The sequence below is a fragment of the Benincasa hispida genome, chromosome 9, assembly GCF_009727055.1.
Source record: "Benincasa hispida cultivar B227 chromosome 9, ASM972705v1, whole genome shotgun sequence".
Lineage (NCBI taxonomy): Eukaryota > Viridiplantae > Streptophyta > Magnoliopsida > Cucurbitales > Cucurbitaceae > Benincasa > Benincasa hispida.
Genome location: NC_052357.1, coordinates 65,151,471 through 65,168,349, shown reverse-complemented (window position 1 = coordinate 65,168,349; position 16,879 = coordinate 65,151,471). Strand labels below are relative to the sequence as shown.

Below are 16,879 nucleotides of genomic sequence, written 5' to 3'. Positions count from 1 at the left end.
GTATGGGTGAGCTAGATTACCAACTCAATAAGCCTACCATTTTGGGGATTCGTGTGACTGGGGAGTTGGGAACACAACTACACGAGACGGAATTCACTCATTCTCTGATGCAGGGGTAAGTAGATAAATTTATCCCTTAAGGGTTGATTCTGGGGCTTGAATATAATGACCACATCCTCTCCTGACTCGAGAAGAACTTTGTCATAGTTGGACTATGACTTATTGTTCATTAGAGGGATTAGTGGTACTTAAGGAGTTAGATATAACTACAGGGGCAAAAGAGTAATTTTGGTCAAACTGTACTTACGAGCAATTTGTGAAGGATCATCGCACTATTGATTGGTTATATCCAATAGACACAGAAATTTATCTGTAATGCGAAAAGTGCAACTGTCGGTCTTTAGTAGAATGGCTGGCAATTAACGGATGTTGGGTAATTTAATTAAAGAGTTTAATTAATTATCCAAGTAACGTTGGAGCTTCAATCTACAGGTCCATAAGGTCCCCTCTATAGCTCAACAGGGATTTAATTGAGAATTAATTTTGAATTAATTTGAAGTGTTTAAATTAATTGAGCGAAATAATTATATATGATATGATTAATTAAATTAATTATATATGTGATATAATTAATATAATGTATTTGATACATTATAATATAAGGTAATATGAGAGAAATTTGAATATGATTCAAATACTAATGATATGAATGAGATCATGTAGTTAAATTTAATATAAATATGATTTATATTTAATACCATAAATAAGTTGAGAGAAATTAAATATTTTAATATGATTCAAATATTAATTATATGAATGAGATTCATATAAGTGAATTTAATATAAATGGATTTATATTAAATGTCATGTATGGTTGAGAGAAAATATATCTATAGGTTATATAGTATTTGATACAATATGTAACTATAGATTATGTGTTATATGGGATATAACATATAGTTTATATACATATAATAAGATTGTTATTATATGTATAATTATTATTAATTTAATTTTACTAAATTAATATTAATTAATTAAAAACTCCTTTCCCTAATTTCTGTCAGCCAAGTACGTGATGAGAGGGGTCGGAGAGATGGATTGTGCTGGATTCATCTTCCTCCATTAAACATTAAGAGAATAGTTCTTTCTAAAAAAAAGAACGTAAAGAGAAGAAAATTTCTTCTCCTCCCTCTCCTCATCTCTATCTCTTTCCCTTTTCCAAAATCCTAAGGTAGAGTCCACACCTCCTGCCATTTTCAAACCCTAAGGAGAATACAAGAGGCTCCGTTTGGTGGTGTCCCTTTTGGAAGAAGATCTTCGTTCGAGGAATTCTTGAAGAATCGTTCTTCAAAGGTAAGGCTTCTAAAACCTAATTTTATAGCATGCAGTAATTTATGTAAATGCATATCTTGTTCTTAATTTACTATAAAACTTACATTCAATAAAAAATAGGAACTAGGACGATCTTGCTTCTGCTCAAGGATCCCTTTTCAGAAAGTTCCTTCAATTGGTATTAGTGTCAGGTTGCTGGTTTACTAATCCTAATTTCTATTCTTTTTTATTGAGTCATTTTTACAGTGATGGTGGGTTTTACATATTCTACATTCTGTTTAAAGTTCATGTGATGAATGGTTTTGAATGTGGTTTTGTTGATGGATGTTTCAGGATAGGATTCTCTATTTTAAAACTTTATTCGTTTACAAATTTGGTTTGTAAATGCCCCTGTTTTAGGCCTTTTTTTTTTTTTTTTTTTTTGCTATAGAGTCTGTAATTCATTAGTTTGAGTCGCTCATGCTGTTCTCGGAGAGCTTCAAAGAAGTTTTTCAAAGCATTGCTTTGATGAAGAAGACAAAGCAGTTCTACAAGATCGTGTAGCTGTGTAGCTTTTGCTAAATGATCGTGTAGCTAATGCTACAAGATCGTGTAGATTTTGCTACATGGTCGTGTAGCATTTGCTACAAGATCGCACAAGTTTGCTACACGATCACTACAGATAGTTCGCTGAAGAGAGGTTCGGTTCGAGCGGTTCAAGGCCTGGTTCACCTGTTTCTAACCAAATGACTCTTGCTCATGTAATAGTTAGCCTTTAAATTTCTTTTAGGTGTCTTATCCCGGTCCATTAACTGTTTGTATTAAATATACATATGATGTATGTTTTATCTTATATATCATATTATATGTCATATAGAATCAAACCCCACCATAGGTTATACATTTAATTTCATGCATCATTTATATTATAAGTGTTATAATATATGTATATACATGATTAATTTTATAGCATGCTCATATATCATATAATATAAGTGTTATACTACATGCTTGCATGCATAGATAACATAGCCATGCATAAGTTTATTATAATCGTTATAATATATAGTTTGAATGTATGCATGTAATGTATGTTATTTAATTTCATTACTTTGTTATATATAAGTGTTATGTATATGTAGTAATGAAATGAATATTGCATGATGCATGACATTACTTTAGGTAATCTTATAAACGTTATAATTTTATAAAGTATGTCAATCAATGCAATGTAGGTTTTAATTTGTTTCATTTACTTTATAAGAGTTATAAATAAATTAAATTAGAAATTAAAATCAACAACTATCAATAATAACTGCTATCAGTGATAACTTTCAATTTGAGAAAATCGAGAAGAAGCGAACAAAATGGTTGTTGGACATGGGTTTTTTATTCTTTTACCATTTTTTATTCTATATATGCAATTATTTTTATCTTTGTACTACATATTCCATTATTTTAGGCTTGAATTCCATTTATGCAACTAGTCCTTTAAAATATAATGTGTTCTTTTTTAATAAATAAATAGTCAAACGATACTTTTTTTTATCGGCAACAGAACAAGATAGTTTATAAACTTTTTCTTCTTTTCGAGATTCACTTTTTAATCTCTACTCTCAATATTAAAAAGGTTTCTTTCATTTTTTTAACATAATTTTTATATTCACATTTCGTCCCATATACTTTCGTTTATTTTCATGTTATTTTTACATTCACATTACTCGTATAGGTTTTTAAAATTAATTTTAGAGTTCAAGCTAGAGGATTATTTGTGGTCACTTGTTTGGATATATGAACTCACCAAGTAAGTTTTAAAATATTCTTAGACTTTAAGTTTTGATACTTTCATATCTATATAATATAATATAATATTCTTATTATTAATACTTTTGTAGAGTTAATTCAAAATTAATATGGATAAATATTATAAAAGAAAAACAACAATACCAGGCTGTAAAGGCATCATCTTCAAAGAAGAAAAATGTTTTGAATTCTAATCAATCTTATACAGAAATAAATCTATACATGCACTCTAAGATATTATGAGTGCAATGAATTTAGTCAAAATTTGTAAAAAAAAAAAATATTATATAAAACGAGAGAATCTGATTTGGATTCATTGTTGAGTATGGTTTCTTATTTCTGTCATAGTCATGATATTGAAGTCCTTAAAATGGATGACTGTTGAAGTTTTCTATGTCATCTTATGCAACTTCAAGAGATGAATAATCATTTTACTAAAACAAAAACTAAATTGCTTCTCTATATGACACGTCTAAATTTGAGTAATTCATTTGTTTCTTTTGATAGAAAAAAAACTTAGCTTGCTCAAATTTACCTAAGAGACTTTTTAGCTATTGAACTCTCTATGTTTGAGGATCAACTTCAAAATTATATTATTGATATGCATTCAAATATTGAGTTTGTTGAGCTAAAAAGCATATATGATCTTGCAGTAAAAATGGTCATGATGAATAAAGACAAGGTCTTTAAAATTAGTGTTGATTGCATAATTGAATGGGAGGTCAATGAATGAATAATTGTCTTATAGCCAACATTGAAAATGATTTATTTAATAAGTTAGATACTAAAGTTATCATAGATCGATTTCAAAACGTGAAAAATTCGTAGTAGTGCCCTATATAGAATTTCTAGCTCCGCCACCGGTTCTAAGAACTATTTTCTACCAAAAAAGAATGATGTTATTACGAACATCCTAAAATGTTCGTTGCTTTTCTTAAAAGGAACAATTATATTTGTTCTAAAACAGATTATTCTATAAAATGCACAATTACAAGTGTAATTAGGGAGCGATCTGATGTGTAGTCTACACAACATACTTCAACAAGTGATAATATTCCTTACTTCTCCTAATCACATTTGGTTCAGTCAAATATAGAACAATATTACAATGTCCAAAGTTCAAGATCATGAATCCGACAGTATCATTACTGTCATAGATGACAAAAACATGGCATCGATTTGCAAAGTCCTAGTAGTAAGGTCAAAGACTAATGATCTAAGCATGGTAGTAACCGTTGTTAACCATCACTGGAAGCCTCTGGTTTGCTTGGTTTGTGATATTTTGCAGTTAGGTATCTGTGGCTATGGCTTCTGGAAGCGTTTGCAGTTCTAAGGACGGTATGTGTGACTTGAGTATTATGTGGGGCGCTGCTCCGAGCAGTTTGTTCTCCCTTGAAATTCCATTCTCGAGGAGGTCGAGGACTTTTCGCACCTCATTAGCAAGCTCAATCACCATTTCCTCCTCATGACCTATGGCCATAGATAACAAATGTTTATATAAACAAAACCAAAGAAATGTTGCCCCAAAGAACTTGGCACCATTTGGGGGATGGGAAGCTCACCTATGTTAAACAATGCCTTTTCTAACATGAAAATATAATCTCTATTGTTTCCACAAGGCCCAACAGCAGTTGCAATTTGTCTGTTAAATGGGCATAAAGAATATTGAGGAACTAAAGCTTGCACCAAAAAACATGTTTGGGATGAAATGACTTTTGAAGTGCATAAAACTACCCACTTCTTCTTCTTCTTCTTCTTCTTTTTTTTTTTTTTTTTTGGGGGGGGGGGGGGGGGGGGGGGGGGGGGGGGGGGCGGGGAGGGGGTGGTAACTTAAAAACATCTTTTAAAGAACTTAGAAAAACATTCCAAAGAAACTCTTAATATGTTACCACTTTTACCTAGCCATATCCTCTAATGGAGCTGGACCCAGGTAGTATTTGTTCACTTCTTTGTCCGGAGTGGACGTGAAACTGCACATAGAATACATATCAGTAGCAAAGTTAAACCTTTATTTCACTTTGCTATACTTTTACTCAAATTGCACTAGATAAGAGAAAAGGCAGAAGGCACACTGCAAAATATACATGTAAGTAAAGAAAATACTGGCACTTACACAATTACTCCTGTAAGCGCAGGCTCAAGAGAGTTCTCTTCCTAAATAAAGAGAAACAGTAGCATAATGAATGTGTCGAACTTGAAAGATCAGTGCAAATAAATAATGAAGAATGATATGCATACAATTCAAAATGTAGAATTTCCTTCAAATTGGCAATATCGTCAACATTAACTGAGTATAACACTAACCAATTCATAATCTCACCTTGTAAAAGTTAACAAGTGTCTTTTGATCATATTCACATTCTCTATGCTCCAAATACTGTGAATGAGAAAAACAGAGAAAAAATTATAATAACTTCCTAACAATTTGGGAATAAAGTACCAACATGAAAATTTCAGTCACGAATTTCCAATGCAAGACTAGAAAGACAAGGAAAAAGAAAAGAATGATAATGAAGAAAGTCACATCAGGGGGAATGGAAAAAAGTAGCTAGTGTTACAGCATAGTGATTTTGTTAAAAAAATAAAAAACAAACTTCTATCGTATTCATCACTTGCATACATGTCTTTAATCACTCAAAATCAACTTAATATTTTATACTTTTAAACGTGATTTTTGTACAATCCAAATTGATTTTGAATAATTAAACGAATGTTTGGAAGTATTTTAAACATGACAAAAGTGATTCTAATAATTTCAAAATCATTCCCATGACAAAGTTATGAAGTTCATAGATAAGACTCTGGCCCAACACATATTAATTGAACATCTAAATTTTAATCAAATAAATTTGAGAAAACATTAAGTTACCTCCATTGCAGCTCTTTCCCTTTCAGGACTTCCCCGCACACAATAAGCTGCTCCCCACTGACAAAAAGTTTCAGAATTTAGGAGAAGCAAGAAGAGAAAAGAAATAGAGAAATTAAAACTAGCAATATCCATTCAGAATATAACAAACTTATTTAGATCAGTGGTTAATCTTACACAAATAGCTCCATCTTCCTCTTCCAAAGTAAGAGTTCTAGCAGGATTTTCTGGAGTACCTCTGTGATCAATGCATGCTGGTCCAAAGATGAGATAAATTCACATGAAAAACAAATAAAACTGAACGGATGACTATTGACTATAGGGAATAACATCAACAACATTTTCTAGCTGGAAATACGAAACTTACCAAGGTCGAAAACACGCTTATAATCCTTGATATAGCCGATAATTTTCTTATCAAATTCAAATCCTGGATTCCACACCAGTGAGCCATACCCAAATACCCAAAACACCATGATTCTAAAGCTCCTGAAGAAAGGAAAATTATAACCATCAAGATCAATGACAATGAGATGCAACAACAATATTACATACTCATGGTTACACCCCAGTAAAGAAAAGAATTACAGGACAATATTTCTGAAATCGCCATCCATGGTCTATAATTAGTCCAATTACGCACTCGTTTTTAATTCCTAAACTTAAACTATAAAATTAAAATCAAGAACAGATAATTCAAGAAGATAATATAAAAAAAAAAAAAGTTCGTAGAGTGACACAATCAAACCCGCATTGCATCACAAATTATTCAAATAACACCAAAAATTGAAAACAAAACCCCCCAAAATCCCGATCAAACAACAAACGACATGGCAAAAATAAAACGAGATAATTTATCAGATTAAAAAAACGTGGTATATATAGACGCAGAGATTTTAATTCTTACGCGAAGATCCGAAAACTTTACCCGGAAAATGAGAGAGAAAGAGGAGGACGAGAGAGATTTTTTCCTGTTCTTCTTCCTTCTCCTCTGATCTAATGAACAATGCGAAGAACAGAGATGGAGAAAATGAAGGAAAATCAAGGAGCGGAGAGAAATGGGGAAGGGAGGAATTCAAGCTAAATGAATTTAGGATTTTAGCTTCGAACTGGAGATTTGAGAGTGGTTGAGTTCTGTTTTCTCCTCCCTCTAATTTCTCTATCTCCCTCTCTTCTCTCTCTTTCCAGAGAAATGGTAATTTTTTTCGAGAGGAAGAAAATGAATGAACATTGTGTATAGTTATATAGTACTGCGAAGATGATGAAGCGAAGTTGGGACCACATGTGTGCCACGTCAGCAGCTGAGCCCTGTACCACTAAGCAACGACAGGCGCGAACGACGACGTATAGAATATATTATCCGTTTCCGCATATGACTTGTAAGTTCTTAACTTGCAACGTGGGAGACAGTTTCTGTCAATATTCTTATTTTTTTAATTTTAATTTGGATGGGTTACAAAATGGTTAAAAAAAATCCTTTTACTCTCTAAATTTTTATGAAATAATAATTTTGATTATAATAATTTAGTCTCTATATTTTTAAATTTTGTAATAATTTAGTCCAATTTTAAGAAGATATGGAAAGTACGAGTTGTTGTAAACTCCACTTCTTATTTAACCTAAGGAGTTTATGAGTCTCACTACTAAAAAACATAAATTTTATAACTTGTAACTTCTTATACGGTAAGCTCAAAAGTTTACAATTCCTTAAACTTCACCACACCTTAAAATTTACTGTACCACACATTGTTACAAACGCCTCCTAATGATTTAATCCTTGGATTTTACAACTTATAACAATTAGTCTCTATCCTAAAAAATTTCATCAAAATTAAGTATGACTTTTATTACATAACGACTTATCAATTTATAGTAAGAAATTTCATTAACTCATACTAATACTTTTATGATAGAGACTAAAATAATACAAATTTAAAAATATAAGAACTAAATCATTACTAACTAAAATTTAAGAATTAAATTGTCACTTTCATGAAAATCAAAGAATAAAAATATTTTAACCACTAAAAGTTTAGTTTCTAATTTTCTCCTATATCCATTCCATTTTATCTCTAAATTTTTAAAGTAAGTAATTAATATATTTATGAAATTTCTACTTTTCATTATCTTCAATTAAAAAAATGTGTAATTCTTAAACTTACAATTTTATACATTAAAATTTTAACTTTATAAGATATTTAATAGAATCATGAACTAACAGATTGTTGACCTCATTGACTTTTTTTTTTCCTTAATTAATGTATCTACTAAATATAAAATTGAAATATTTTAAGATTTTATCAGATATAAATGTAATTACATATTTAATGGACAATCATCAGTTAATTTGTTTTAAAACGAATATATCAAAAGAACCTATTAGATACAAAATTAAAAATTTATTTATTTATTAGACATAATTTAAAGTTTATTAATTTACTAGACACGAAATAAAAAATTCAAAAACTTATTAGATACATTTGAAATTTTAGGAGCTAAATAGACACAACCTTATAATCTAACATTTTACATATCTAAATACAAGTGTCTCATAACTAATAAATTCTTAAACTTTTAATTTTTTATTTAATATATTCTCGATAAATTTAAAATTTTTAAAAGTTAATTAATTTATTAAATTTAAATTTTATCTCTAATATAAACAACTTTCAATTTTGTATAAAATTCAAAAGTTTAAATACTAAATGTGAAAATTTTAAAATCCAGAGCCTAAATTTATAGTTTAACTAAATATATAAAACAACAATGGTATTTGGTTGCAATTAAGAATAAATTACAAATCATTAATAACTATTTTGTTTTTAATTTTTGAGAATTAAACCTATAAACATCTCCTTCCTATTTTTTACTAATTTTTTAAATCAAGTTTTTAAAATTACAAAAATAGTTTTTAACAATTTGTTTTTGGAATAAACATGCTTAAGGCATATATGAAACGGTTAAAATCACTTTTATCATTTTCAAAATTACTCTATAACATGTTTTTAATAATTCAAAACCAATTTTGATGATAAGAAAATTATATTTAAGAGAAATTCTTATAAATAGAAAAATTCAAAAAATATTTACACTTTATAGCAAAAGTTCCAAAAGTACTTTGTATTTTTAGAACTTTTTGCTATAAAGCGTAAATATTTTTAAATATGTTTTTTTTATATTTAAAAAGGACCCTTGACAAAAATGATTTTAATAATTTTAGAATCAATCTAAATATCAAAAACTATTGTTTTTTATCCATCAACTCAACCATATAATTACTATGTGAATGACCCAAATATCTCAGAGATGACTACTCAACTCGAGACCTAAAAATTAAAATATGGGTGATTTAATTTATAGTTGAACAAATTGTTTTCTTTTTTTGAAGAAACAACTAGGACAAAAGGTTGAACTTTAAAAAGTGTTTTTTGGCGGAATCGAGGAAGGAAAAGAGAATCAAAATGAACCACGATAGAGAAGCAAGGAAATAGTGGGGTGTGAATCTGAACTTATCCATTTGTAATACTCACAATTGGAGATTCCATCACTTTTTCCCTAACTCGGCTATCTACGTTCTTTCTTTGCCTTTTTCACAATAAATAAAATATAATATAATATTACTTTTTTAAGAACAAAAAAATCTTGCCCAGTTTTGGCTGTTCAGCAACACCATAATTTTTTTTTTTTTTTAATAATTTAGATCTCGTTTAGTAACTATTTTATTTTTATTTTTAAATTTTAAAAATTAAATCTATTTTCTCATATTTTCTTATAGTGATTTGTATCTTTTTTTAAGTCAATAGTTGAATTTTTAGTTAAATTTCAAAAACAAAAACAAGCTTTTAAAAGTAATTTAGTTACTTTTCAAGTTTTAGATTGGTTTTTTAAAACGTGGTAAAAAGCAGACAACAAAGCAAAAAATCTAAAGGTGATAGAAGTATTTGTAAATTTAATTTTCAAAAACTAAAAAAATAAATACCAGATGATTACTAAACGAAACATGAATTTTAATTTTTTTTAATTTCTTTAATTTATGTTTAGTGTCTCTTGATTTTATTTTTGTCATAGTTTTCATTTTTATTAAACCAATATTTGAATTATTAGATGTTTTTTAAAAAATTACTTTTCTACCTTTCAAAACTTTGACTTCATTTTTATTAAACCAATATTTGTATGATTAATTAATTAATTTTTTTTTTACTTTTCAAAACTTAACTTTGTTTTTAAAAATATTGGTAAAATGTAGATAATATCATTTAGATGTGAAGTAGAGTTTATTATATAATTAATTTTCAAAAACTAAATAGCTATCAAAATGTTTAGTTTTATGTTTTTGAAATTTATTATAGCTTCACATATTTTTTTAAAAAATTTGAATTTTCAGTCCATTTCAAAAAACAATAACAATTTTTTTAACCTTGGATTGGTTTTTTAAAACACTCCTAAAAAATATGAAAAAAAAATAAAAGAATAAATCATGGGTGGAGGTAGTGTTTAGATGCTTAATTTTTTTTTTTTTTAAAAAAAAACAAATAATTATTCATCAAGGCCTTAAAAATCACATCATCCTATTTTTGGTCAATTATTTTTTCTTTTACACCAAAAGATGAAAGAAGAATTAGTTCTCTCTCCATTAATTTATATAAGTTGCATATAAGGAATTATGATGGGTAAAAAAAAAGCATTAGGCTAATTGTTGATGTAGCTAGCAATAATTTTTTAGATTTGCATATTTAAAAAAATAAAAACAATAATTCTACTTTAGTTTTTAATTCCCTTACCAATAATCCATTTGGTATACTTTATATTCATATTAGTTATGCAATTTGTTGACATTATTCAACACAACTAAATACAATAATTTTTTGTGATAGGATATTTTATACTTAGACACTTTATTTTGAAATATTTGTTAACCGTAAAAAATTTAAGAGCCTAATTATAACTATCACATAACTTTTGAATGATTTTTACAATTTTTTAATAAAAAGTTAAGGAAAATAATCAAGCTTGGTTCATTGAACCTGGACACTTGATTCACTGGGGGAAGTTGGCGAATCGCTGTTATTGATATCTCCCCTCTGCCCAATCTTCACTGCCTCGCCCGCATCAGTCTGTGGCCTGAGTTTAATATTCCCCACAAAAGTGGGTGGAATGAGTTATGAGCTTTATGTGATAAATCTATCCCAATGACGTGGCATTTATCACTCAAATATTAAGATCTCCGTTAAAAAATATTTTTGATCCCAAACTTTCATAACAATTTAGTCTCTATATTTTATAGTCCATGTACTTTTAATTTTATAACGATTTAGTTCTTGAACTTTAGTATGTAGTATTAATCATTGTATACTCAATTTTGTAATAATTTAGTCCTTAATGTAAAAAAAAATAATCAAAATTAGGTGTCAGTTTTTTTATTTTATGATGTAGACTTTATGTTTTGTAAAAATATTGGATTTCTAATTAGTTTATCAGTTTATTTATGTAAGAAATTTAATTAAACCTTAACACTAATATTTACAATAGAAACTAAATCATTACAAATTTTAAAGTGTAAGGACTAAATTGTTACAAAATTAAAAACATGTGAACTAAATTGTTACAAATCAAAATTTGAGGACTTTGTTACTTCTATAAAAATTTAAGGACTAGATATGATTTTTAACATAAAATATATGTATTAATCTTTCTACATCCCATTTTAATCATACAAAAAAAAAATTAAAAGAAAAAAATTAGAAGAGAGTTTGCCATTAAGTGACATGCATATATATTGGAATAGCATGTAACGTAATTTAGTATTTTATATATAAAAAAGTTGAGATTTAAATAAATATTGTACTAAATAGATGATTAAATAAATCTTTCAAACGACACAAATCTATAAATATACATAGTACTAATTCTGAATTCATTGGCAAGAAACACTCTCAATTAATTTCTCTTAAACTCATTATGTTCATGAGGGTTTTTTTTTTTTTTTTTTTTTTCTTCCTTCTTTTAAGGATAATGAATAATAGAATAGATACAAGTAAAATCTGTGACTTAAAGGTGCAATTTAACGATGTTAAACATTTGAAACCGAAGATCCGTTCTTGTGAGCTCACTTTAAGATTAATTAATTTACTCATATTTTTAATTTTCATATTTGTAGTTTTAATTATTCGACTATGTGGTGTGAGGACCACCTTCCATGGTTTGTGGTACTTAAAAAAAAGTTTGAAATGAAAATTGATTCACACATAGAATTTAAAGTAAAAATTTATACCGCAAAAAAGATATTCATATGTTGAATTTTGTTCTCAATGCGTGAAGGAAAATTATAGTTGAAATATATATAATTTCTTTTAAAGAAAAATGTCATTACAATTATTCAAATATCGATCGAATTTACTTTAAAGTAAATTTATAATTATCAAAGTAAGTTTAACTCAATTGTAATTTACATGACTTTTCTTCTTAGAGGTTAAAGATTCAATCCTCATCCCCACATTGTTATAGTAAAAATTAAAAAAAAAAAAAAAACTAAATTTTATAACTTCTATGAATTTAAACAGTTCATGATTCTTTCTTTAAAATAATATTTGTGTCATACAACCGCTATAATTATTTACAAATACATCATAAACATCTCTCTGTTAGATGTCCATGATTGATGGTTAATAGATACGTTCTTGAAGTTCAACGTTAGTAGTTATTTAATTTGTGTCATGTACACCAATACATAATTTGTAGTCTTCTCTACTACGATATTATTCATTTGTAGTTAGTTATATATAATTTGTTTGTTTATGTTTTGATGTAAAGATTAAGTTTAAAATGTTAACGTTAATAAAAATATCGAAGTGTCAATTTTAAGAAAATGTATCGATGTTGATGGACATTTCTAGAAATACTATAAAAAAAAAGAATAAATAAACATTTTATTGGTTTTAAATAAGTTAAAATGTTTATTATTTATATTATATTCACAATTAATGACATTTTATGGTTTTTAGGTATAATTTTATAATCTTGTTTACGATATAAATAAAAATATCGACTTTTCCATTGTGTCTATGTCAAAAAGGAAAAAAAAACATCGAAACGTCAATAAAAATTCAAACTTAACTTATTCACCCAAACATATGTAACTTATGATGATGGATCTAGATCTAGTCGTCGATATGGAAATGAAATGAATAAATGAATATTAATAACGAAAAGTTTATTATCATTGAAGGTGAAAATTGTGATTTTTCACACGATGGGGACTCGGTGCTCTCCAGAAACTCAACTTGGGAGGCAAGTTGGCCATTGTATTCCTTGGAATTAGACAACAATGAAAACAAATTATGATGGTCCAAACTTGGGGACCTCCGGCAGCCACCGACCGGTGAAAATGTCGAGCTTTCATTGAACTTTTTTATTTTTTATCTTTTCGATAATGAGGGGCGAGGTCGAAATATTGACCTTTTGAATAATAATAGTTGGTGCCTTATTGATTTAGTTATATTTAGATTGGTGCCTTAAGGGTGATTGGCCCCCTATTTATAGTTGGGTAGGTGGACTATATGTTTTGAGACTCTAAATCTCACTTAAGTGTCCGATTATTTTGGTCTGTTTCCTTACTCTCCCTCGTTTTCCTTACTCCAATTAGCACTCGATTATTTTGCTCCATTTCCTTTTGAAGGTTTTTTGTACGGATGACCTCATTTGGGAGACTCAAATAAAAAATGGCTTCCTGTAGAGAAAGTAATGGAAAGTGGTCTTCTGCTTACGTCATAAGCATGTGATTTTACCGAGTCGCCCCTGAGATGCACCCCTCGTGCCTGCCAATACAAATTTACTCGATCCTCGATGGCTCGTTACATGTTCCTCGATGGCTCGTCACACATTCTTCGATGGCTCGTCACATGTTTTTCGATGCACGGTCACTCGATACGGCTGCAATCGACACGTGTATACTCGATCATATCAACGTCATTCTCGATGCTCGATTACTTTATACTCAATTATTTTGAATTCATAACACGCATTGTTATCATGTATACTACTACTACTACTACTACTACTATTATTATTATTATTATTATTATTATTATTTTGTCATGTTATCAAAAGTGGATGTTATTAAGAATTTTCATACCCAATGAGAATTCTTCTCCACAATTTAACTCTTTCATTGAATATTTAAAAAAAAACAAAAAACAAAAAAGTCATTTAGTTGAGAATTTTCTTCTTTAAAAAGGTAAACTCAAACAACAAACTTAGTTTGAGTTATAGTAAGTGTTGAATGAGAAATTTCGGTGAATCATAAGTTGCCACATCATCAATGAAAGTCCGAGCCTATTGGAAAAATTATAAGTTGGATCAGGCCGAGTAATTAAAGTCCCTCGGGCCCAACCCAATTCAAGCTCATGGTAAAATTTTGGGCCAAATTAAAGATTAAGTCCAAGCCCAATTTGGGCCCAATAAAGCAAGTGGGCCCAAGCCCATGTAAAGCCCATGAGAAACCTTTATAAATAGAGGTCTTACCTCTTCATTTGGGGGGGGGAGGTTGGAAGAATTGAAGGCCAAAGCTCTCTGAAGCTCCGAGGATCTAAAGAACACAACTCCTTCAAAGCTCTGAAGATCAGAAGACATACTAAAGTTTTGAAGATCAGAAGACATATTAAAGCTCTAAAGATTTAAGCTCCCAAGATCCAAGACTTAAGCTCTCAAGGTCCAAATACTAAAGCTTCTAATTTCTTGAGAACCAACGCTCTCAAGCTCTCAAATGTTGAAGGCTGAAGCTTTTCAAGTTTCGAAGACTGAAGTTTCTTGAATTCTGAAGAACTGAAGATCTAAACTATTTGAAGCTTTGAAGATTAGAAGATTTCAACAAACTAATCGTATCTTCACAACCTACAAGTTGAAGCTTCAATCTCCTCAAACCCATCTATAAATAGAGAGGCTCTCCTCATTTGGAGGGATTGGTAATTCTACATTACAGAGAGTCCAAAAAAAATTCTCCTAACAATCAGAAGACTTCTAGACTCTTGAAGCTGACCACAATTGAAGATTGAAGTCCTTTGGAGATATAAGCATTCTTCCAAGACTTCAACTACAAGAACATCATGCATTTCTCTTCCTCAAATCAAGCATACGCATTCGAATGAAAGAGAATCAGAGGATCAAGTACTAGATATCAAACCACATCGCATTAAATCAACATCAACATCAACACCAACTCAAGTTCAACTTTACGAAACAAGTTTCTCTGAAAGCCTCGTGTGAACACTAATCCTCCAAGAAGATCATTAAGCCCAAAGGCCGATCATCCAAGACCGATCATCCAAGAAAATCAACAATCCTAAAGGTTGATCGTCCAAGAAGATCAACAAGCCGAAAGGCCAATCGTCCAAGAAAATCAACAAACCCAAAAGTCAATCATCCAAGAAGATCAACAAGCCCAAAAGCCGATCATCCAAGAAAATCAACAAGCCCAAAAATCGATCATCTAAGAAGGTCAACAAGTCCAAAGGCCGAACATCCAAAAAAATCAACCAATTTAAATATTAAAGTTTATTTTGAACGCATCAAAGAATTATTATATTAGAGATTGTACGTGTTATATTGAAATCAATACAAATACAAAGTCTAAATTCCACGAATTAAATTTTTCATGAAATATCATGTGAACAGTAAGAAATTTCAAGATGATAGAGAATAATATGACAATGAGAATAGAGAATAAAATGAGTGACCTTAACAAGGACATGAATAAAAAAAAAAGCCATTTAGTTGAAAATTTCCTTTTTAAAAAATAAAATAATAATTTTCAATAGAGAACTCATTGAAATAAAGTAACGGACTTGAGATGATAGTAAATAAAATAGTGGAGAAAATTATAAAGAATAAAATGAGTGAATGTTGGAGAAGAAATTTTGGGCAATCGCAAAATACCATGTGTTGTCCATTTGGTCATTTGATCACAATGATGAGTTTATCAACTTTAAAGGTGGTAAAACCTAGACCACGATTGATAAATTTGGTTGGATGACCGATTGGGCTTTGAGTTATAAATTGAATCAGACCAAGTATTTAAAATTGTCCGAGTCCAAAATTTGACCCATTTCAAGCCCATAGTGAAAATTTTAAGCCAAAGAAAAGAGAATGGGCTCAAGCCCAACTTCAGCTCAAACCCAGAAAGTACTTGGGCCCAAGCCCAAAATTCCAAAGGCAAATGGGCCCAAGCCTACCTAAAACCCATAGAAATCCTATATATATAAAGGCATTGCCCTTTCATTTGGGAGGAAAAAAGGATTTGAAGATTGGAAGCTCTGAAAATCAGAAGCTCTGAAGATTGAAGTTCTGCAGAATTGAAGCCAAGTTCTTAAGCTCCAAAGGACTGTAGCTTCAAAGCTCTCAAGCTTGAAAGACCAAAGCTTTTAAGCTCCCAAGCTTTGAAGACTAAAGGTCCCAAGTTCTCAAGCTCCAAATGACTAAAACTCCAAAGTTCTCAAGCTCCAAAGGTCTAAAGCTTCAAAGTTCTCAAGCTCGAAAGACCAAAGCTCTTGAGCTCTCAAGTATTGAAGATTAAAGCTCCCAAGCCCAAAATATCTAAAGACTAAGGCTCGAACCTCCTGAAGATTTCAAAACTAAACTTGTAGGTAGATTTGGAAGACTTAAACTTATTGTAATGTTTGAGAGGAAGAATCAAAGGAATATATATCAGCGATTGTACCTTTACATACCATAAATTAATACAAATAAAAAGTTCAAATTCAGCGAATTAAATTTCTCTGAAAAACTTGTCGAATGTTGGCACGCCCGGTAGGACTGTCTTTACATTTCATCCATTTCTCTACAACACAATATACCTAAAGAGGTCATGGCATCCAAAAACAACGTTCCTAAAACTTCAAGCGA

At 29.6% G+C, this 16,879-nt stretch overlaps 1 protein-coding gene across 2 annotated transcripts; it reads right to left on the bottom strand.

Moving 5' to 3' along the window:
* Positions 1-4,130: 4,130 nt before the first annotated feature.
* On the bottom strand, positions 4,131-7,207 carry LOC120084920 (gamma-glutamylcyclotransferase 2-1). Of its 2 annotated transcripts, none has more exons than XM_039040729.1 (9): positions 6,891-7,207; positions 6,351-6,472; positions 6,161-6,237; positions 5,987-6,043; positions 5,438-5,494; positions 5,231-5,271; positions 5,016-5,087; positions 4,680-4,759; positions 4,131-4,587 (listed from the first exon to the last, which is right to left on the bottom strand). In XM_039040729.1, exons 2-9 carry the CDS (start codon positions 6,457-6,459, stop codon positions 4,406-4,408), a joined length of 675 nt encoding a protein of 224 aa, XP_038896657.1. In that variant the 5' UTR covers positions 6,460-6,472; positions 6,891-7,207; the 3' UTR covers positions 4,131-4,405. The 2 variants fall into 2 exon arrangements, with proteins under 2 accessions (XP_038896657.1, XP_038896656.1); XM_039040728.1 differs by having other exon boundaries at positions 6,912-7,207.
* Between the last annotated feature and the right edge of the window lie 9,672 nt (positions 7,208-16,879).

What these genes read in the sequence shown, in the direction of transcription:
- LOC120084920 (XM_039040729.1), bottom strand. Translation starts at nt 6,459, where the DNA reads ATGGTGTTTTGGGTATTTGGGTATGGCTCACTGGTGTGGAATCCAGGA. An exon ending in AGGAAGATGGAGCTATTTGT is followed by an intron (nt 6,044 to 6,160) that starts GTAAGATTAACC and finishes ACTTTTTGTCAG; the next exon opens with TGGGGAGCAGCTTATTGTGT. An exon ending in GCGCTTACAGGAGTAATTGT is followed by an intron (nt 5,088 to 5,230) that starts GTAAGTGCCAGT and finishes TTCTATGTGCAG; the next exon opens with TTTCACGTCCACTCCGGACA.